The sequence below is a fragment of the Bactrocera latifrons genome, unplaced genomic scaffold (assembly GCF_001853355.1).
Source record: "Bactrocera latifrons isolate USDA-ARS-PBARC rearing strain unplaced genomic scaffold, ASM185335v1 scaffold_331, whole genome shotgun sequence".
In the NCBI taxonomy this organism is placed as follows: domain Eukaryota; kingdom Metazoa; phylum Arthropoda; class Insecta; order Diptera; family Tephritidae; genus Bactrocera; species Bactrocera latifrons.
The window spans coordinates 210,695-233,807 of NW_017536970.1; the positions used below are offsets into that span (position 1 = coordinate 210,695).

General features: G+C 36.4%; 4 protein-coding genes across 5 annotated transcripts; 2 read left to right on the top strand and 2 right to left on the bottom strand.

Moving 5' to 3' along the window:
• The first annotated feature begins 16,764 nt into the window (after positions 1-16,764).
• LOC108971245 (probable Dol-P-Man:Man(7)GlcNAc(2)-PP-Dol alpha-1,6-mannosyltransferase) lies at positions 16,765-19,988 on the top strand. 2 transcript variants are annotated; one of them, XM_018937193.1, is made up of 9 exons: positions 16,765-17,102; positions 17,197-17,358; positions 17,419-17,551; positions 17,619-17,792; positions 17,874-18,027; positions 18,116-18,260; positions 18,373-18,599; positions 18,670-18,915; positions 18,982-19,988. In XM_018937193.1, the coding sequence occupies exons 2-9, from the start codon at positions 17,233-17,235 to the stop codon at positions 19,952-19,954; spliced, it is 2,178 nt and encodes a 725-aa protein (XP_018792738.1). In that variant the 5' UTR covers positions 16,765-17,102; positions 17,197-17,232; the 3' UTR covers positions 19,955-19,988. The 2 variants fall into 2 exon arrangements, with proteins under 2 accessions (XP_018792738.1, XP_018792737.1); XM_018937192.1 differs by having other exon boundaries at positions 16,765-17,358.
• Positions 19,989-20,008: 20 nt separating this feature from the next.
• Positions 20,009-20,879, bottom strand: LOC108971246 (cytochrome c oxidase subunit 7A-related protein, mitochondrial-like). The gene is made up of 2 exons (XM_018937194.1): positions 20,473-20,879; positions 20,009-20,385 (listed from the first exon to the last, which is right to left on the bottom strand). The coding sequence occupies exons 1-2, from the start codon at positions 20,488-20,490 to the stop codon at positions 20,086-20,088; spliced, it is 318 nt and encodes a 105-aa protein (XP_018792739.1). The 5' UTR covers positions 20,491-20,879; the 3' UTR covers positions 20,009-20,085.
• A 120-nt stretch (positions 20,880-20,999) lies between these two features.
• Positions 21,000-21,827, bottom strand: LOC108971250 (cytochrome c oxidase subunit 7A, mitochondrial-like). The gene is made up of 3 exons (XM_018937201.1): positions 21,691-21,827; positions 21,178-21,541; positions 21,000-21,121 (listed from the first exon to the last, which is right to left on the bottom strand). Exons 1-2 carry the CDS (start codon positions 21,721-21,723, stop codon positions 21,293-21,295), a joined length of 282 nt encoding a protein of 93 aa, XP_018792746.1. The 5' UTR covers positions 21,724-21,827; the 3' UTR covers positions 21,000-21,121; positions 21,178-21,292.
• Positions 21,828-22,420: 593 nt separating this feature from the next.
• LOC108971251 (U1 small nuclear ribonucleoprotein C) lies at positions 22,421-23,106 on the top strand. Its single transcript, XM_018937202.1, has one exon. It carries the CDS (start codon positions 22,561-22,563, stop codon positions 22,993-22,995), a length of 435 nt encoding a protein of 144 aa, XP_018792747.1. The 5' UTR covers positions 22,421-22,560; the 3' UTR covers positions 22,996-23,106.
• The last annotated feature ends 7 nt before the right edge of the window (positions 23,107-23,113 follow it).

The window sequence follows — 23,113 nt, forward strand, 5'->3', positions numbered from 1 at the left end:
ATGTCAGTATGTTTGAAATGAAATAAATGACGATCAACATGTGGACCAATCAAAATCCGTGATCACCGGAAATTCCATCGAAACTGTGCGAGAATTCATCAAAAATTAGCCGAAATCATCATTAAAATGTATGGAAATGGAATCGAACTTCTCCAAAACATCGATTTATTGCAATTTGACTGAACATTTGGGCTTACGAAAGGTGTGTGCACYGTTTGTTCCGCACAAATTGACTGACGACTAAAAATTGCTCAGAATCCAACATTCGAAGGACGCTTGTGACCGATTATTTGACCAAAAATCACATTTTAATCATTACATAACTACTCCCCGTATTCACCTGATATGRCACTCAAAGGGCTTGCACCGGCACATTGGCGRCCATACCGGCCAACGAGCTAAAACAATCGTTCGACATACTTTTGGACCGTGCAAAAAGCTGTATTGAAGAGGAAAAAAACCCGTTTTTTAAACCTTTATGGTTGCCATCTTCTAAAAGTGGATACCTAGATTCCCATAGATCAGCGAAGCGTTTTCATCTCACTTCATTTATTAATGGAGTTAAAACTAACTCCAGTCACTTCGCTAGGTTCACCGAAGGGCTATCTACTGAAATATTTCAATCACAGCCTAGCAAATGAAGGGCAACAGATGGGAGGAAAGTTCCAAAATGGTACCACCTCACYTTCATCCGTACAACTTTGGCAAAGAGCGAAATATTTAGTAACATATATATTTTAGTAGCAGATATATATTGGACATTGCCCAAATTTCACTATTATCTTTAGCCGTTTTATGTATCTCAATTCATTATGAAGGGTTGTCCCATTTAAAAARTCTTCAGGAGTGAATTTACTATTTCACTTCCAACGTATTTCTGTTTGTCAATTATAATGATACAAGATTTAGATTCTATTAGAATAACAGTCTAGTAAACTAAATCCCTATACATACGATTTATGAAAAGGAACTGTCTCTATGCCTATATGTRTGAATTTGGTACCGCACCAAAGCTTATAAGCAGATGTATAAGCTGTATAAGCTGATGTTAAGCAACACCAAAAGCTCCGTCAAGGTTGGAAAGAACCAATTTACCAATAGACAATTGTGAAGTAATGTCCTCTCTCAACGAACAAGGACCAAACTCTATGACATCTGATGAATCGGCGTTACGAGTTTTCGAGAGAAAGGTTCTACGGAGATTACAATGATCTGGACGAGATATGGGACGATTTCAGCGATTTAAGAGACAGCGGCTACTCTGTCTAGGTCATGTCGTCCGTATGGATGAAAACTCTATCTCTGAGAGTATTCGGCGCAGTACCCGCTAAGGGAARCAGAGGTAGAGAAAGACCTCCACTCTGTTGAAAATACCAGGTGGTGAAGGATCCAACTACACTTGGAATCTCCAACTGGCGCAAAACAGTGAAAAGGAAGAACGGTAATAAATGAAGATTACCCTAATACTTTYGATATTTGTCAATCGTCGAAATGAGCGATTTCGACTAACTATATCAGATAGCAGAGTACTTATCTGTTTTATTTATCTATTACATATCAAGCGGAGACAAGAAAGAGTAAAATTTCGAAACTTCACGAAGCAATAAATTATTGTAAAAGGTTCTTCGAAATTGGCGGCAATTTTGAACGTAGTTTTAGGATTTTTATAGGATAAAAATTATCGAAATACTATATGCACAGGTAAATGGAATTTATATTCTACTATTCATTCTGAATTAGTTACTTAGAAGTTAAGCAGCAACCAAAGTGAAACGACACAAAAATGACTGTTGTATCGCCAGCCAATTTATTAATTTTCACAGCCTCGTCTTGCATTCTCGTCATTAACTTCGCTGGCCAAAATTTTGCTGAGAAGTGTCTAGGTRCCCATAGCAATATCAAGTACCCATGGCTTGCCATCGTTAAAAWTAAATGAGGGCATAGTTGCACACAAATACGTAAATTCTGCCTCGAAATTGGTCTGATGTCTTAAAAAATATCGAGAAATATTAAAAAAATATAATTGTTTGATATATAAGTACAATACCGGTTATATAATTACTTTTAGGACGCAACAAAACTTTTAAAGAAAAAAAGTAAATAGTTTCAAAGTTGCACGTGATCTCCGACGGCGTGACCGAATACGAAGCCAAAAACGCAATGAATAGCATCGATCAATCACCGCATTCACCAGATTTGGCTCCGTGTRATTTTTTGTCGTTCCCCAAATTGAATTGCCGCTCCTGGAACCCATTTTCAGTCCATAAAACAAAATTCGCTGAAGGATCTGAAGGCCATCAAAAAAGTATTTCGATGACTGAAAAAACGTTGGTATAAGTGCGATTTATTTACAATTTCTGGGTACCTTTTTGTTGCAATTTAGTTCACAAATTGTGAATCCTAGAAAACCGTGGTCCGACAAAGCAGTATTCGTCTCCAGCAGAGCTGGTTCGTCGGTGAAATCGATTAAATATTTAGAAGAAACGTCATCRTCTCTTGTTGATGGTCACTCACGACTTAGGAAGTCCTGACTGGGCAAATGGGTCGCCCATCGCACCCTAAGCTTTTTGTTGCCCAATATTCCGTATGTTGATATTTTCTTCTTCTATATATTTTCTGGTATAAGCTCATCAGAGGGAGTTTCATTACAAAATAATTGGCTGAAAAGGAAAATATATTAATTTTTCAAAATTTTGAGTAGTGAAAACAAATTGGTTAACAATGCTCAAGCTTTGAAGTCACCGATGAAATGCACATGAGTGACAAAAGACAAGCATGGCAAATTAATATAATTTTTATTGTGCTGAGACAGAACATAAATAAACAGAAATCATGCAAATTCAGACAATTACAGCGGATGCTATTTGTACATGTGTCGCCATATAAATGTAAGTGTATGTATGTATTTAAGGCCGTATATTTTAAGCGCAAAAGGGTCCATCAATACGATATATATATGTATATAGTATATGTATGAATTTTATGTATCGTATACTCCAAAGAAAAGATGTGCGGTAAAGACGCGAGTCAAATATCAAAAGAACTGAGGCAAGAAAATCGACACATAGTACCAGTGTCAAGCGGACAGCCTCCAAAAACGTACTCACGTACACTTATATACATACATAGTTGCGCAACGACACATGTAATATAATATTTGCTGGTATCTATATGTATATAAAATTTTAATATTTGTCTTTTTTGACCTTATCTGCATACGAATATGTTCTACATACATACATGCAGTAATAGTTATATAAATTTTTCCTATTTTTATCTGAATGAATATATGCACATACATATGCTGTTTGTAGTCTCACATCATTCAAGTGCCAACAACATACAGAATGTAAGTCACGGCTGATCGCTGCGGGGTGCTGCCTGTCACTGCCTACTTGTACGGAAGCGTCAAATTGTCTACGCTCGCAGGMAAACGTCCTACTTACTAACAGTTGTATAACGACACTAGAATATGAAGCTGTAAATGTGTCATATGCAAGAACATCTAAGTACGGGCGAGTTAGTAATAAAGTTGTAGATCATTGTATGATTAGTTTGTCAGGCGTGGAGTGTCCACTTGAGCGGCCAAGTTGTCAATGGAAGTTAGACAATGAGTTATAGTTGTAAACTAACACTTGTAAGTGGCGCGCCTTTGTATGCAGTGTCTCTGCTGCCGCACCTGAACCATATTACACAACAGTGTCACATAAACCCATGGTATATACATACATACATACAGATMKCATGGCTTGYCCCCTTTGGGAGCAATGCAGATAATTGTATGCACGGCAATGTGTCAAACCCGCAATTGAACATTACCAAAAACAACAAATGCCGCTAAGAATTTATGTCAACGCCATGTGCGTTTCAATTCCACGCACAAAACCGAGAAAAGGAAAAGAAAACTACAAAAACAACAACAGTTTTGATAATGAAAACATTTCGGTGTTTTTGAAAGTAAATCTGCTCCGGTTGTGATTTTATCGTTSCCACTGACTTTGGTGACCAACGCTTCGTTATTTGCTGGTTATGTTATTTTAAGGAGCAAGCCTCGCTACCCAACAGAAGGAAGTGTCTCGATTGCATTTCATAAATTTTATTTCATCTGCGACGGCGGTGTAGGGAGAGGAAATTGGGGCGATATGGTTCATAAATTTTAATCTCTGTAAAGTTTCTGGCGACTTTTATGTGCCGCCTGAGATTATGCTCTGACTCTTCTTTATTTATTTTGAAAATAATAAAATTTGTTGACGCTACAAAATCAAAACGTGTACGAAGTAGCTGCCGTGGAAATGATTCGTATCCTTCAATGTCAAGAGTTTTTTATACATACATAAGTACATATATATGTATGTATGTAGTATTATATGTACTGTATATAGCGTAATGAATATAAATATTTGTATAATTAGCATTAGATGACTTGTTTAAGTCTGCTGCATTTATGAGTGTCCGAATTATATTTTTACTTCGATTTATAATCGTATTATTTATGCTTTACAAACTGAATTGAATCTATAATTGAAAAATGAAGTTATATAAAAAAATATAATGTTGATTATTATCATTACATAATATAATGATATATTATATTATTCTTCTTTATTATCGTAGAAACCGCTTACCCTTTTATAGACGAATTTACAACCAGTCGTTTTTGCTTTTCGTTGTTTGGCACCAATTGAAGAGTACAAGTGTAGCTAGGTCCTTTTCTACCTTGTCCTTCTTCCCCTTCCTCTGCTTCCTCCTGGCGGGTACTGCATCCAATACTTTCAGAGCTGGAGTGTCTTCATCCMTTCGGAGGACATGACCTAGCCAGCGTATCCTAATCTAGCACCTGTTGGCAAGAGTTACTCTGCGTTGGATTTTGACGCTGACGTAGTTGTTGGTGCTATTACTGATTTTAAGATAGACGAAATTATCTACAACTTCGAAGTTATGACTGTCAACAGTGACGTGAGTGCCAAGTCGCGAGTGCGACGATGTTTGTTTGATGACATGAGATATTTCATTATGTTAACGCTCACCACCAGACACATTTGCTTCGCTTCCTTATCCTGTYTGGAGAAAGCATAACTAACGGCGCGGTTATTAAGGCCAATGATATCTTCATTCTTATAGAAGGTGGTATCTTCTATATTTAGCTCTGCAGCTCGAATTATTTTCTCGAGAAGTAGATTGAAGTAGTTACACGATAAGGGAGTCCTCTTGTCTTAAACTTCGTTTGGTATCGAACGGCTCGGAGAGGTCTTGACGGAGCTTTTGCATTGGTTAAGGTCACTTTACACAGTCCTATTAGTTTTTCGGGATACCACATTCAGAACACACTTAAATTCCAGTTGTCATGCATGCTTTCGTCCTACCCTATTAGCTAGCTCCTTCAATTTTGTGCAATGGAGCGTCCGCTTCATCGTCACCGATTAATGTAAATTGGTGTAAAAAATGTGATTGCAATATTACAAAGCAGGCAATCGCGTGAGATCAAGTTTTTTCAATAGGTTGATAACTTCATAAACGTACTTAGCTTCATTAATACATGTATCTTTATTAGTWTTCAAAATATCCACTCCAAGAATAGCGGAATAAAAAAATGTAGCAATGTTTGTGCGATCTGTAGTAATACCAACGGCATTCATCGATACACAAGGTCTCTTCAAACTAAGTGACTACAACTCAGTCTTACAGATCGAAGTAAGTCCATTGACTTTCTAGTGGAAAGCCAAGGATATGGATTTAGAGGGTATGGTTATGGTAGAGGTTATGTAAGGAAGCATTAACTTGACTTTCAGTGGTCGGTAAAAATCATCTGAAGGAAATGTAAAGGCAGACCGATTGGTCTGCTCAAGGTAATTCCATAAGGCTGCTCCAGACCATTCAGCTCCTTCAAGGCTTCAATGAATTCATGTCCTCTAGAACAATCTTAGGTCTTGGAAGCATGGATTGATTTCATAAACTTATCTGAAAAGTTATKTGCTAAGTTTAACATTCATATTAAATTCAAATTCCACCAATCGAGGTAAGAATTCGAGGTTTCCTACTTTTTTAATTTAACGAAGAATGTGTATTATCAATCGAAAGACAWTGGCATTTATTTTTGGAAGGTTRCCTCTTATCTTTATCTGGTAACGTCTCAGATTGTTCATCCGTTGAGTTCAATTTTCGATGATTCATTCGAGCATTTTAATTGGTAATTGGCGACTGGAGGAATGATCCGCACAGACATATTCATACAGGAAAAGGTTGCCAATCGACATGCCTAAAATGTAAAATTATCTGCTCACCGAAGTATTCTTTCAATAAATCTATTGATTGATGCGATTTGTGATATCACGAACTTCAATTTCAAGCATCAAATAATTGGTTATAATTACGCGATAACGGTTGCTATATTTTCTTCACTTAGTCTATTCTATTAATAGTAATAATAAAATTAATATTATCCAATAATGAATGTTGGGACTTAAGATGGCTGATGGTTTTGCGAATAGTACGCTCAGGAGCCCGTGCGAAACACATTCTTTGCAGAACGTGAATTTTCGTTACAAAGTTTAACGATTTGTATTTGTTGTTTAGTCGTAAGTCTTTCCATGATGAAATGTCAAACAATACTGAAAAAAATAACACGACTCACGCGTGATCTGACAAAAAAAGAAAAAACGTTAACTTCTGKTGCACCGAAGCTAAAAGCTAAATACCCTTCACAGGTGCATMTCTGTTAGTAATTATGTGTTCAGTTTGTATGGAAGSTATATGCTATAGTAATCCGATCTGAAATATTATTACCTTAAGCAGTAATCCATRTCAAATTTCGAAAAGCTACCACGTCAAATGTGAAAGTACATACATGAAGTTGATTCCGATTGTTCAGTTTGTATGGCAGCTATATGCTATAGTWAWCCGATCTRAACAAYTTCYTCRGAGATTACATTGTTGSCTCARRAAATWATCTATACCAAATTTCGTGAATATATCTTGTCAATTGTGAAAGTTTTCCATGGCAGGTTTGTATGGCAGCTATATGCTATAGTTAACCGATTTGAACAATTTCTTCGGACATTATATTTTTGCTTTAGAAAATAATCTGTGCCAACTTTTATGGAAACACATAGTGAAATGTGCAAATTTTCCATACAAAAACTTGATTCCGATCGTTCAGTTTGTATGGCAGCTATATGCTATATGGTCCGATATCGGCAGTTCCGACAAATGAGAAGCTTCTCGAAGAGAAAATGACGTTTGCAAAATTTCAAAACGATATCTTAAAAATTGAGAGACTAGCTCGTATATATACAGACAGACGGACAGACAGACATGGCTAAATCGACTCAACTCGACATTCTGATCATTTATATATGTATATATTTTATATGGTCTATGACCCTTCCTTCTGGCTGTTACAAACTTCGTGACAAACTTAATATACCCTGCTCAGGGTATAAAAAGGCTATTGACGAAACCCATGGTAGTCAAAGCCTTATCAACCGCCGAWTAAATCATATTATTTGTAGCAAAAAGTATAGAAATTAAAATTACTTTTACGTAATTATAATAAAAAGAAAATATTTTAATGCAAAAGATAAAAAAAAAATACGCTTCTAAAAATATGAGATAAGTAAAATGATTTAGGCACGATTTAAAGTAAAGAGCTTGTTTAAGTTAACACCTTTTGACCAACATAAAAGGATTGACGCGGATCGAAATATTTCACACATTTTCGGCATTATACTGATTATTGCTAAATATCTTACACATTAACCGATGAATACGCTATAAAGCTAATTGTAAGTTTCAAAGTCTATTTTTTGCATCTAGAAATATTATTACCGGATAAAGGGGCTCTCTGGAGAATTATATTTAAGATGACTCACATATTGGAAATTGTAAAGTGAACGCGTAGTTTGAAAATCTTTATATTAGGTACAGGGTTTGTCCGGAAAGTAATTGGACTGATTTTCTTCCGCCGCGACGGTACTTGGGAACGTGCGCGCACCGACTGTATTCGGTAGAGGGCATTCCTAGCTAACGAACGAGTGGCTGGTCAGTTGYMTCCGAGCAGTCCTGGAGMGTCAGCTATGCTTCGATATCCATTTTTGGGYGTGAATTGACATACCTTAAWGCCACTATTTATGTAACAGTTCAATAACTTCTTATCCTTGATTTACATAGATATGCTGTAAAGTGAAAGAATAAAATGAAATTTAAAATTTTTGTGGCTGTAAATACGGAAAGTAGGCGTATTTGTTGTCCGATTTTGTTCATTTTCGCAATATAATATAAGAATGCCGAAATAGAATTTGGTTAAATGGGTCTCGTAGTTCCTCGAGCGTAAATATTAACTTCCCTAACGCATGTATTTATTAAGTTATCGCATTTTTAGTAGCAACACAACAGTGTATAAAGGAAGCCAAACAGACTTCTTCTCAGCAAACCTCATAAAACCTATTAAAGGTCGAACCCCTCCCACTCTTTTAAAAGTTTCAAACCGTAAATGAAATTCTCTACACTGATTCCCCGTACCAAGTTACAGTTTTGCATCTTTAWTTGGAACTTAGTTGTCCGGTTCCGAACATTCGCAATACCAACATTCGAATGCTGCTAAGTAACATGTGTACTAAGCTTCATGAAGATATAAATTTTTACTCAAGTTAAATATTACGCGGGCATACAGTTACGGGATTGTAAACTTTCGTCATTCTCATTATTTATGTAATATGTATATAATTCTATATTTATTTACCTCGTCTGGTTTAATGGTCTTTTATATTCGCTGTTGCAACATGTTGTTGCAAACATTAATAAATTAAATATAAATTTGTACGAGTAGTAATAATKGCATTTTCTTAAGATGAAATCTTGGAGTTAATAAATATTTAGTAATACTTTTAAATGGTAATAAATAAATTTAAATTTTAATACATATTTTTTATACTAATGTGTAGCACACACACAGTCTCTATTCAGGTTTACTTACCATCACAATTCGTTAAAATAGCTGCTAAAAATTTTAGCAACCTAAGTGTTTCGCTAAATTACTACTATAAATCCAAAAATATTTTTGTAATTCGGTTAAATTAACTTAGCAGTGTTAATTTTCCTAACTTGAAACAGAGAAGACCGCCATCATAAACTGAAATGCTAACAAAAAAAAAAAAACAACCCAAGCACCACAATACACATGTAAGTAAATACAACAACATGTAACCTTCAACCAAACACATTTAGGCGTAAATGCATTGCCGAAACATTTCTAGCCAATGTTTTTCCTACCGTTGCCCGCGCTTTAGCCATTGCCACYGACCCAGCAACCGCAGCTACTGTATGGTGTGCGTGTATACATGCTTGGCGGTGACACCTGCTGAACTGTCGATTGTAATAATTAAAAACAAATAAGTAAACACATTTTGTTGTTCAACTAATTGAAGTTCAAATAACTCATATTTTTACTAATGGCACCGGCCGGACCACCCAGAAAGCAAATACTTGCAWCGCAACTTGAATTCAATTCAACAACAGCAACCAATATAAGATTTGTACATGTCTATGTACCGTTGTATATGGTTTAGAGGGAATTATTAAACCGGTTTTTCGTTGCAACAAAGCGAATGAAGGCCTTTTGGGGGTTTTCCAAGCACAACATCTTCAAAAATTTTTTATTATATACAAATATGTAAATTTTATTAAATAAATAAAATAGACATTGATCGGCGATTGGCTGTCGAATTTGCGGTGGTTGAAGTGGAGCTCAGCTCCACCATGCGCGAGACACTCTCATTAACAAATATTTTGAAAGAGTGGGCGGGAGTTAGAAATACATGAAATACATGTAAATCCATAACTCGTTTTCAAAAGGATGTTTTCAGAATGATATTTTTTCTTCATGTTTTAAAATTACACATCTATGTAGTTATATGGTATGTTTATATAAATCGAATTCTTAAAAAAAAAATACGGTTAGGGATATCAATGAAAATATTTATTGCTGTAAAAGTACATTCGATGCCATTATGTCTAGAATTCGATTCCTTTTGCCATCAGGGACACGCTTGAACCCATTTTTCGACGGTTTTCAAGCATAAATCGGCGGATACTGCTGCAATTCCGCGTTCGATATTCATACGAAGATCATCAATCGTCGCTGATTTGTTGGCATACACCATAGATTTGACGTAGCGAAATTCTAACGACGTCAAATCATATGCCCTCGGCGGCAAATAGACTGGGCCATTTCGGGTGATAACACATACACCAAATTCGATTCTGACACTCGCTGTGTGGCGACATTCTGTTGGAATCATATATTGTCCAAGTCTATATCATCCAATTCCAGTCAAAAATGTTCGGTTATCATTAAGCGGTAGCGACTCCCATTCACATTAACGTGCTGGTTTTGATCATCATGGAAGAAGTACGGCCCWATGACGTTGCCGACCTATAAACCGCGCCAAATCGTAATTTTTTTGGATTGCAATGGTGACCCATTGAGTATGTGTGGATAGTTGCCTGACCAATAACGCATATTTTGCTTATTGACGAAGCCATTCAGCCAGAAACGAACCTTACGCTGAAGATGGYTTTTTGATGAAAATCCGGTTCAATTGTTGTTGCTCAACCCAATTCACGAACATACGACAATTCTTGTGGTCAAGCGACGTCACAGAGATGCCCAACGGTTGAGCACGACATGTGAGAGACCGATTTGGGTCTTCCTCAATTGATACGCTGGCGGCAGTAATATTCTCGACACTACGGGCACTTCTTTGTCACACAGAGACGGGAACTATGCCTGTGAAATAAATTTTTTCTACCAGGCGCTCAATTGTTAATTAAAGAAGTTTTSGTTTTTCTTTGTAGGAAAAGTACTCCTCGGAATGCCTAAGTAATACTGATCAAATTGAAAAGTGAGTTTTTAATTTATACTTCGCATGTTTTTCGAATCGGTAAACTTGCAGTAAGTCGATAGTAGCTTGATGTCACTAACAGACRTTTATGCTAAATTTCACGTCAAAATATTCATTAGTATTTGAGATACGCGTCGTTTTGTGAGGCTCTAACMATGAATTCTTCGATTTTTACTATGTCTGAATTTATTGAACAAAGAAGATTGAATTTCGCCTGCAGAAACGTTGAGGATCTTGCATAAAGCCTTTGGAGATCAACCTCTGTCTTCTAAAAGCGTTTACAAGTGGCATAACGAGTTCTAAGCCGGTAGACAGTGTTGAGAAAAATGTGGTGTCAAATCGGYCAATTCGAATGATGAACACCACGTCAAACAAATCAAAGAAATGGAGCTTGAAAATCGTCAATTAACTATTAGAGATATTGCTTATAGTTTTGGCATATCATATGGATCCGTACAGGCGATTTTTAAAGACGAATTGCGTTTGAGAAGAGTCAAATCTCGAATGGTTGCAAAAACCTTGAATTTTTTCGACAAAGACCGTCGAGTTAACATCTGTATCAAATCRTAAAGAAACGCATCATAACTGGAGATGAGACTTAAATCTACGCTTACGATCCGGAAACAACCGATCAATCAACCGAATATCGTGCTAAAGCCGGCCGAAACCGAAAAAACCACGTCAAAGTCGCTCAAAAATCAAGGTCATGTTGACAGTTTTTTTTTTCGATTATCGTTGTGGGGTGCATTATGAATTCCTTCCGCCGGGCCAAACTGTCAACAAGGAATATTATTTGAGCGTTATGTGCCGTTTACGTGAACCGCTTCAAGAGCCCAGAATTGTGAAAACTCTTGGTTTTTGCACCACGATAATGCACCATCACATACTGCATTGGTTATTCGTGATCATTTCGCCACTTTTTGCACTAATATCGTACCACAACCACCACATTCGGCTGATTTGGCCCCGTGTGACTTCTGGCTGTTCAGCAAACTCAAAAGAACACTTCGAGGACACCGTTTTGACTTAATTGAGGATATACGGATAAAAGCTGAAYCGAAGTGCTATGAYGACTAGAAAATTCATTGGCATAAGTGTATTGCAGCGGGAGGAGATTACTTTGAAGGAGATGAAATGGATTTGCAATAATGCATAGAGATTTTAAAAAGATAACAAAATTCACCTTCAATTTGATCAAAAATATTTCCTTATAATGGTATCATTTATTTGGTAATTAAAGACTGTTGTGATCCGATCTGAATAATATGTGCGAATATTATACAGGTGTAGGGGAAAGTAACTTATGCCAAGTTTCGCAAAAGAGACTCCATTTTGATCGATCATTTTGTATGGTACCTATATCCTACTTGTATAATGGTCGATTTCGCGCAGCTTCTTGAGAASAAAAGGACATGTGCAGAATTTGCGATCGATATCTTTTAAACCGAGGGAGTACTTCGCGTATTTCCAAACAGCCAAGCGKACTGACHCGGCACGTTGATCATTTATATACGTAKACATATACTTTATAGGGTCTCYGACCTTCCCTTTTGGGGGTTATAAACTTCGTGACAAACTTGATATACYCAGTTCAGGGTATAAATATCCGGTATTGATTAGATGMCTAGTGTGTTTGGCAACTACTGACCAATTAAATTTGTAGAAGTACTATATATTTGTATTGTGTTTTCCAATACTATATGTTATTTACCGCAAAAATAGTGATTGTACTTATATATATATATGTAGTGCACACAAATATTTTATTGAAATGCATTTATTCTTGTGCAGATTGCGTAGAATGTAGAAAAYCAGCGAATTGTAGTTGTGCAGACATTTTAATTACTTTTTGCACATAAAATATTTCACAAAAATAATTCCTAATGAAAACAATTGCAAATCTCATGTGCAATTAAAGAATTTCCACCGAAAGGGCATGAAACTGCTGAAACCGTYCTAAACGGCGGCAGCAATGGCTATAGTGCGAAGCAACGCCAGCCGCACAGATCGAGAGTGAGCGCATATTGCAGCCACCACAATCGACTGCAGGCGGCAAGCTTAGCGGCCACCAACAATATCACCTTCAATAACATCCGCCTTGGGGAAAATGTGTTTGCTTGTGCAGGCACGCGGCGTTGCGTCAATGTGGCATGCAGTTGTGACGTGGCAGCGCTCTGTCCGTTACAACGGTAATACAACAGCAACAGCAGCAGCAGCAGCAGCAGCTAGAGGATGGCGGCCAAAAGCCACTCAGTACGGGGCTTCACGCTCGATACACTTGAATGAATGAACGCTTCGACGGAATTCTGATTTGTGGCTGCATATGTTGGGCCCGATAGTGTGGCGCGATGAAGATCGACAAAAGCCCGCCAAACGAAAACATGAACCACAAAAGCGGGATACGGCGGCATTGCCTGTTGCTCGGCAATATTTCACATTACCCATTGCGGTGTTTTCTTTGGCAGCAAATACATAGTTATATATATATGTGTGTGTGTGTGTTTGAAAAGGTGAAATCAAATAAAATTATARGCGAATCTAGCAGGAAGAAATAGCAGCTTAAGTGCATCATAACCGTTAGATACGGARACTCTATGGTGAAAGCACAAGCTGCTCCGATCARACGTCGGACACATACGATTATAAATACAGATAAGTTTTCCACATATACATATGTGATTTTCAAAGTTACTATGGATGCGAAGATTCGACACGCCACCATACATMGGAGCCGTACCATTTGCCTGGCAGTCAGCCCGTTGAACTCGCCGAAAATTGGCTGCGGTTGTTGGATGCGAGCGTTCAACGCTTTTTCCGCATCGTGATATTTGATGATAGACGCGTTTTAGATGCATAAAATTGCTTACTATAAATACAATTTAATGAAACACAATTCTTTCTGCCACCAACTAACCATTCTAACACACCCAACCACCGCCCTTTACCTTGTGACGCAATTTGTCCCCTACATACATAGGTCTCTGCTTTGTACGGCAGCATGGCGGCGATTACATATACTATTTACTTATATACTATGTGGTGAAGTTAATTTTTAAAATTAATTTCGAATGTTTATTAAATTTATTTTTAGTTAGCATGTTGTCAGTCTTCTTGCGACACGTGCTTTGTTATTCCCTTCTTCTATGGTTTATGGATTATAATGCACGATTTGACGGTGCTAAGTCATGTGGAACTATTGGATATAAGAATATTTGCAGTAAGTCTTTTATGATTTCGTTGCGGCAGATAACAAATTATTGTTGCCACACTWTTTCAAATTATGACAATATGAGGAATTTGTCGATTTGAAGGAATATTCTAGTATTTGGTACATAATTTGCTGATCCCATGGAAAAACGTTTCATTAAAAGAGGTTGCAAGCAAAGAAGAAGTGGTTAACTTTCGAGAACTAAATAAAGTAAAAATTAAAAATTACTGTTTAAAAAGAATTGTATAAAACTGACTCCTGTAGAGCAATCACGATACTTGACCTGCTGCAAACAAAAATATTTTATGGTGAGTTTATAACCGGAAAAAGTTGTTATAAGCCTCTGCTTGAATGGCTTTCAGTGCCTTCAGCGAGTTTTGGTTTTTTCGATTTCGGCTAATTTTTGAGCGCCAGATCGGTGACATCACGACCTTCACTAAATGCTTTGAGCTTTGAAGTTTTAAAGTATGAGGTAGCTACTACTGTAATTCCTAGACTTGTTACAATCGAAACATAAAATTTCAAATAAACTCTTGTCGTAAACGACCAGCTGCCAAATACACACTATGTGACATCGAACATGAAACTTCATACGTATATAAAAATCGATCGTACCAATTAAAAAAAAAAAAATTTTACCTCGCGGATTTTAAATTTCATCAGATGGCATACGCACATATGTACCCATTTCGTGGTTCAATATTTTTTTTTAAGAAAAAACATTGAATTTTTTTGGAATTTTCCAAGAGGCCAAAGAGCGAAGCTATGTCACTTGGGATGGTCCAGAGCTCCAGTTGTTCAGTTCTTGTAAAAGCTGTATTTTATCCTTTTTCAATTTAAGACCACACCCTAAAATGCGYCAAGTCGTTCCATACGTCAGTCCAATTGCCGAATCGACTCACYACGATTYACATACAATYTCAGKRATGGCTGCTAAATTTTATTCACTGCGTGCTGAACGTGGTCTTATTCGATTGAATAYACTCCAATAATGAATGGTGGGACTCAAGATGGATGACGGTGTTGCGAATAGTTCGCTCAGTAGGCTGATTATGTTAACCATAAGTTTAGCGAAGCGCGTGAAACACATTCTTTGCAGAACTTAAATTTTCGTAATAAAATTGAAAGATTTGTAAACGTTGTTCAGGCGTGAGTCTTTCCATGATGAAATGCCAAAAAATACTGAACAAGAATAACATGGCACTTTGCCACTACTCCCGGATGATCTGTTAAAAAAAAGTGTGTACTTCTAGTTATAAGATATGTTTTTATACGGTAGCAACATGGCGCTTCCCATAAGTCGATCGTTGAATATGTACAGCACAAGCCATTGCTCGTAATTAAATTGATCGGTGATATGATAATAAAGTCCGTAATTTTGTCTCTGTCGAATTGCCAACCATAAGAGTTTAAGTTAATTATGATTTACGAAGAGGATTTTTCACCTTGCGGTGAAGTAAATACATTCAGAATTCGTGAGAGGACTAATATTAGGCAAAAGCACAAAGAAATTAAACATTTTTTTATTATTGTCAAGGTTGCAATTTATTCCTATCTACATACATATATAAAATCGTGTAAAAACGTTTAGAAAAATGCACGTCAAATGCATACACATACATATATGTATATAAATATGTAAGTATWTGTATCTCTATATAAGTATCTGTCCTTTCGTGTTTTCATATTTGCAGACATATTCTTTTAAAGTCATTTTCGCTCTTACACCGTTACGCAACATTTAAATACGAAATGTGCGCGCTAAGCAATAAAATACACTACAACTTCACCATTAACACTTCGGTGTTGTACATATTTACATGCACACGCAGTAAAAGTGAGGCACCTAGAAAATCAAAGCCAAAGGGTATATTCAGTAAAGGGGAAATACCCTCTCAAATACTGATGCCAAACGTTTAGCATAGTTTTYATAAGAAAACATAAAAGACCATCAAATGTTGTTGCTTAATTCTGCTGCGGTTTCGCTAATAAAATTTACGTACATATATACTATGTACCTAGAAAAAACTGTATATGTTGTATGATACATATATGTATATATGTATGCATATGTATGTATATTGTGTATATATACCAACGATTAGACGAGTTTAACCGTTTTTACCTCTTAAAAATTGCAAGTACGCCCTCCCTATCCACTAATCGACTCCAAAACCCGGGTTAATTATTTTTCTGTTAAATTTGTTATTTTATCTTTCTTTTCAATGGGTTTCATACGACCAATAAGATACTTACATAAATAAGATGAAGATTCCTAAAACTTTTAATTTTTATTTTTGTTTCCATAACTACTTTATAAGTATGTATATTTTTAGGTTAGTTTTGATTATATTACTATTTATGTCAAAACATSTAACACATACATATCTGTATGTGTGCGTACAAGTGCACACACTAATGTAGTAAATAATGTAAATATGTATAACTGGAATTTTCGTCAAAACTGAAAATGTATATGTACATACATATTTCCTTTYCTTATAAAAAGGTTCATAAGTTTTCGTTCTGTGCCTTATTCTTCCGTTTCCGATTCAGGAAGTTACTTTCATCTTTACCCACCGAAGTTATTTCGCATACTTGGAGAGCGGCAACTCTACGCCCACTGTTAAACAGCTGTTTCATAGCAGCAACAACAAAATGATGCACAACATACAACACACCGCCAACTACGTGGAATTGACAAAAACTAAATTTAGAATAATAAAGGCCGTATATTGGAAAAATGGCAATAAACACCACATCGGCGTGATTCTTAATCGCCAGCGTATTAGTGTAAATGTCAGGGAAGCAATAGATTAAYAAATCGAAGGAGAAACATAAAGTAAAGTGTTAAAAAAGTTTCCTGGAGTCAAAGTTGTGCACAGGTGCCGCTTTACACGGTGGAGCGTATCGGCAAAGATATGCTATTGTAAATTTTCTATGTAGATAACATTGTGGAAAATTCGGGAATCAAATTGTGGATAATATGCCATTATGTAATTCAGTTAATTGATCATCAATACGTGCATCGTTAACAACGCTTCTTGCGGATTGCTATTTAAACAAATTATTTTGGCTTTAACCCTTTAGTTCATATCTCTTTAATTGGAAATATTACCGACTAGCATGGATTCGTTGGTATTCCTGACGGCTGCGGCTCATCTGTTCTACACACCATTCACCAAAGTGGAGGAGAGTTTTAATTTACAAGCTATGCATGACATTCTTTATTTGAGACAAAACTTTACGCAGGTTTGTTGTGCTGTTTCAAATAAGTAATAGTAATTTGCAATACACTTCAACTTCTCACAGTATGATCATCATGWTTTCCCCGGTGTAGTACCGCGCACCTTTCTCGGACCGCTGGTAATCTCCATATTGTCCTCACCGTTTGTGATTCTTTTTGAAACACTCAGCATGAATAAATTTTGGGCGCAGTATGTTGGTAAATATGTATGAAATAAGTATACATATATTAAAAGTTGTCTAATTTAAATTTTTATTTGCTGTAGTTCGTTTGGTGTTAGCAGCTGTGGTAACTGCTTCGTGGCACAATTTCCGTCGTGTGATAAGCAAACAGTTCGGCACTGACGTCCGCCTCTGGTTTACTATAATCACATTGACACAGTTTCATTTCATATTCTATATGAGTCGACCATTGCCTAATGTTATAGCATTGCCTGTGGGTAAGGTGTCACTACGTTCGATTACACATTATTTTATTTTTGGAAATAAATAAAACAATTTTTTGATCTCTTTTTTTTTAGTGTTATATGCTCTTTCCTTTTGGTTACAAGGACAAACGAAACCCTTCATAATATGTTCCGGCATCGCAATATTGATATTTCGTTCAGAGCTTTTAATATTCTTAGGCCTACTGCTAGCATATGATRTGATTTTTCGTAAGGTTACTATAACCAGGTAAGCTCAAAAGCACACTCTACAAATCGTTATGTACAATCCAATCCAAACTTTTATGTTTAAAAAATGTGTGTTAATACATTTACAGCGTACTAAAAATAGCATTACCCGCAGGTTTAGCTATTTTGGTCACAACAATTGTTTTGGACTCATTTTTCTGGCGCCGTCTCTTGTGGCCGGAGGGTGAAGTACTGTGGTACAACACTATCATGAATAAAAGCTCCGATTGGGGTGTATCCTTTAAAAGTTAATTTTATTTGACAGTTCGTTTTGCACGCATACAAAATCTTCCAAAATATGCCGTTATTGTTTGGGGTTTTCTTAACTTACTTCTTTGACTTGCAGACTTCTCCGTTCTTATGGTATTTCTATTCAGCATTTCCACGCGCACTCGGCGCTTCAGTCTTTCTGGTGCCTATAGGTGTTTGTTTGGAACGRCGTATACGTCCACTAGTGCTTGCGGCCTTGGCATTTGTGCTTATCTACTCCATACTGCCGCACAAAGAGTTGCGCTTTATTGTTTACGTGTTCCCTGTGCTGAATTTGGCGGCTGCTTGTGCCTGTTGCCGATTGTACGTAAACATTTTACTCTCAATTTTGTTGTTCTAACATTTTGTAGGCACTTTTATTTAATTTTTATAGCTGGCTCAATAGCGGGAAATCTGTGTGGCACCAAATACTGGCTCTTGGTGCTGGTGCCCATTTATTAATTAATATACTTATAACGGTATTCCTTTTGGTTGTATCGAGTACCAACTATCCAGGTGGTGTGGCATTAACTCGTCTGCATCGTCTGGAAGCACAAACGCCCAATGCATCTGTACATATAGCAAATTTAGCGGCACAAAGTGGAGTCTCAAGATTTTTACAAATCCGGGATGATTGGCAGTAAGTGGAAAATTAATCCTTAATACCAAATTATATTTAATTTTTGTAATTATTTTACATTTCCAGCTATTGTAAAAACGAATCGATAACTTACGATGCTGAGCAGACTCGTTATTACACACATCTCTTGGTGGAAGCAAAAAATAAAAACAATGTGCAGCTTTGGTCCACACTGCAGAAAGAATTTGAAATTGTAGAGTTTGTCGATTGCTTCAATAATATTGGCATACAGTATAGCTCATTAGTGCCAATTCGTATTAAAACCAAACCATGCATAGCTATATTAAAAAGAATAAAACCTCCTGTTGATGTTGAAACTAAAATAAAGACRAAAGGCGAGAAAAAAACAAAAAAGAAGAGTAAAAAGTCAAACGCAATCGAAGACGTGGAAATCGTTCTTAACGAAGTTGTAGAAGATATAAAAGACACTGAAACGCCAAAAGACGTAGAAGAATTGAAAACCGCACTTAACGATAAAGTTGATGTAAAGGCTTCGCTGGAGGACGGTTATGTAGAGGACTGGACATTAGAAGTTGTAGACGATGAAGCGCTCGAAGAACCAATTGAAATTCATAAGTCAGAAATGCAACCTCCTAGCGCTGAAAAACCAATTACAGTGCACGAAGCTGTTGAACCATCAGCCCAAAAGTCAGACACTGACATACAATCAGAGGAAACTTCAGAGCAGCAAACAAAAGATATAAACTTCCATGAGCTGCATAATCTGGCGTTAGGTAGAGTGAATCGTAAAACTTTGGCAACAAAACAAAAGATACGCCAATTAATCGAACAGCATTATCGKGCGAAGGGACGCCAGGTTGAAAGCTCCGCCGAAAAGGTTGATAAACGTCCGGCCACTGCAGCGCGCCAAACAGTTAAGTCCATTATAAAGCAAGAACGCATTAAGGAGATGATCGAACAGATCGCAACAATGGATCTGACGCGCATTTGCGATCTGGAACATATTTCTACCAAAGACTGTCTAAAGCAGGTTATCGACAAACTGGACACTGATGATAAGTTAGCACACAGTAATTGAAAAAAAGTGTAATATTTTTGTTTTAAATTAAGGAGAGTTGTTTGCTAGCATAATGAGTGTTCGCTTTTTCATTTTTGTATTTATGTAAAATAAGTTAATGTTTACCAAAAAAAAAAAAAAAATTACAAATGTCAATAAATTATATACATTGCGAACATATGAATTTGCAACAGCAATCCAAGTAACGCCAGTCCCCATGTGGCACGATATAGCATTAGGTCTCGGCTGCCACCCTTCAGATGTATCGGTTTACCATCATCCTTTTGGAAAAGTTTTTGCATTTGCTTAATTTTTTCTAAACCAGGATTCGGCTTCTTGGATGGACCCGGACTTGGGCCACAAGCGGAGCCACTGGTCACTTTGCCTGGACCACTGACAAATCTCGCCGCCAAGTGTAATATGTTGCGGCTGTTGCARCGGTACAATGAAGGCTGTAATAACATATACAATCGATTCAAATGCGTCGAATATGGAAATATACATATACTTATGWAAGTTATATGCATATATCTGCTTACATAAATCAATCTGAGCATCTTTTTCCAGGGATTTATTCTTTATATAATGAAGTATGGCGACAAAAAAACAATAATTTATTTGAAATGTTTAGAAATAATGTGACCTTAATTTCAATGCCTATCCTACAATATTATACCTAACAGYTGACAAAAGAATACCGTGCAATCCAAAGTGGTTTTCCAATAGTAATTAAGTATCTGAAACTAATTTTGTCAGGTGAAGGTGAAAGCGATACCATTCTTTATATCGAACTTGGCAAGACCATTTGAAAAATGAACGATCCTCCAATTACCATAACCGACCATAATCGAACTCGGGTGGTATAAAAAATATGTATGCTTATACAGGCAGACAAATATGACTAAATCGACTTAGCTCGCCACGAGGRTATATTACAGGGAATCGGACGTGCGATCAAATTTCGTAGAAAACTTAACATACGCTGTTTGGGGCATCAAAACAAAAAAAAAAAAAAGTTGTAATAACACCATACCTACCCTCGATTTATTTAAATTAAAACTGTTTGTATCATTTGTATTACATATATTTCCATGTTTTAAATGCATTGACGTGAATGTTTAGCTTTTAACATAAAACATTTATGGGTAGTTAAGACAATAGGAATTGCACTACTCCACCGTTCTGCAACTGTAAAACACATATTATATAAAAAGTTATGTTGCATAGTAATAAATTACACTTACCACAAAACAGGAAACATACACAAATACATCCAAGTTAGTCATATATTTTTATACTTTGAAAGCTTAATTTAAAACATTAATTACAGATGCGTAGATAGCCATTGTTGTTAAGCATTTAATCTTGGCTTTTTGGAACGCTCAAATCGTAGAACAACTTCGCCATACCACCAATACCGGCCAAACTGAGAGCGACGGTTAAACGGTACAAAAGTTGATCGACAAATGATCCCTTAAGGAACACTGGTTTGCCATCGGGCTTTTGGAAGTGCTCCTGCACCTTCTTCAATTCGAAGTAGCCTTTTTCTACTTCATTCTTTGCAGCGGCACGGCGTGGAGCAGATGTGGTAAGTGTACGAACCACAGTCTAAAATCAAAAAAAAAAAAATGTTATGGTTATATATATCATAAATTAATGTGATAACATTACGTAATGTCGACAAAATGCACATGCAAAAATCATTTTAAACAAATTAATTTTAACTGTAACAAATAAATAACAGAATTTGGACTTACTCTGGACAAGTTTAGCATTCTGAAAGAACTCATATTTTGTGATAATTAATTAAAAAAGCCTCAAAGACTAAAGACTTTTCGATACTTTAAGCAGATAATTTTCACAATTATGACAGATTTTTGACATTAGTGAAATGACTGGAAACTGGACATACAAAGGGAATACTGGACACAGCGTTGCTCTGCACTGTGCAAACACAGGGTGTTCCTTAAATGTTAAAATAAAAATCTGGAAAGCAGATTGTTTTATTACAAAAGTCAAGAAATTCTCATTTATGGGTAAATAATATATACATATATGTATATAAACAAAGAAGTGAATCGTTACATATTACACAACATAACCATGTTACTAAACACAGGTATATAACTTAGTATTAGTACTTAATACAAACTTGGAGAAATCGATTCGTAAATGTTTCTATTCGAAACTCGGCTAACGAATATTTTATTCGAAAATTGGCTTGAAAATCCGAAAATTGAGTTACAGAATATAAAAAAATCCGAATTCGAGTAATTTTTTTCGAATCGAGTTACAGAATAGGCCCCCAGACAATAAAAAAAAAAAATCGAACACATTGCTTTCGTACAATAGACAGCAGTATTATGTATATAAAAAACAGATATAATATTAAATTTTAATGAACTTGGTGTGAACAGGTAAGAAGGTTACACAAATGCAATACAAAATGCAATCCTGTCATTAAACATAGCATCCATTGAATACAACTTGACTATTTTGACAGCTAGCAAACATTTGTTTTCTTCGGTGGATTCTTTCGCAATATTTCTGTRTAGTTTTGTAAATGAAACATAAGTTAAAGTATCGAGGAAGAGTTTACGGTTTCTATGAAATAAAAGCAAATAAAGATGCCGAAATATTATTGYGATTATTGTGACACATATTTAACACACGATTCTCCATCTGTGCGAAAAACACATTGCACCGGACGAAAGCATAGAGACAACGTTAAATTCTACTATCAGAAATGGATGGAGGAGCAGGCGCAACATTTGATCGATGCTACTACAGCTGCTTTTAAAGCTGGTAAAATTACACAAAATCCGGGCGTTGCGTTACCGCCTCCAAACATGGCACCACCTCCGCGTCCAGGCCTAATGCCGGGTGCACCAGGCATGCCGCCCATGATGATGGGCCCACATGGAGCTATGCCACCGCCAATGATGGGTATGCGACCGCCACCAATTATGGGACCGATGGGGCCAATGATGGGACCACCACCGCCTTTGGGAGCTTTAGGTGTTCGACCACCCATGATGAATGGCCCTCCGCCGAATAAATAACAAACTACTTTAAGCAAAAGAAGATAAGAGATTAATATAAAAGAAACTATAAACATTTGTCTAAACATTATACTTTTCAAAATAAAGAATGTTATTTAATTTCAACTGTAATTATTAA

Coding starts and splice junctions, on each gene's coding strand:
- LOC108971250 (XM_018937201.1), bottom strand. CDS start 21,723: ATGAGTTCTTTCAGAATGCTAAACTTGTCCAGA. Junction 21,542..21,690: donor GAATGCTAAACTTGTCCAGA/GTAAGTCCAAAT, acceptor TTTTGATTTTAG/ACTGTGGTTCGTACACTTAC.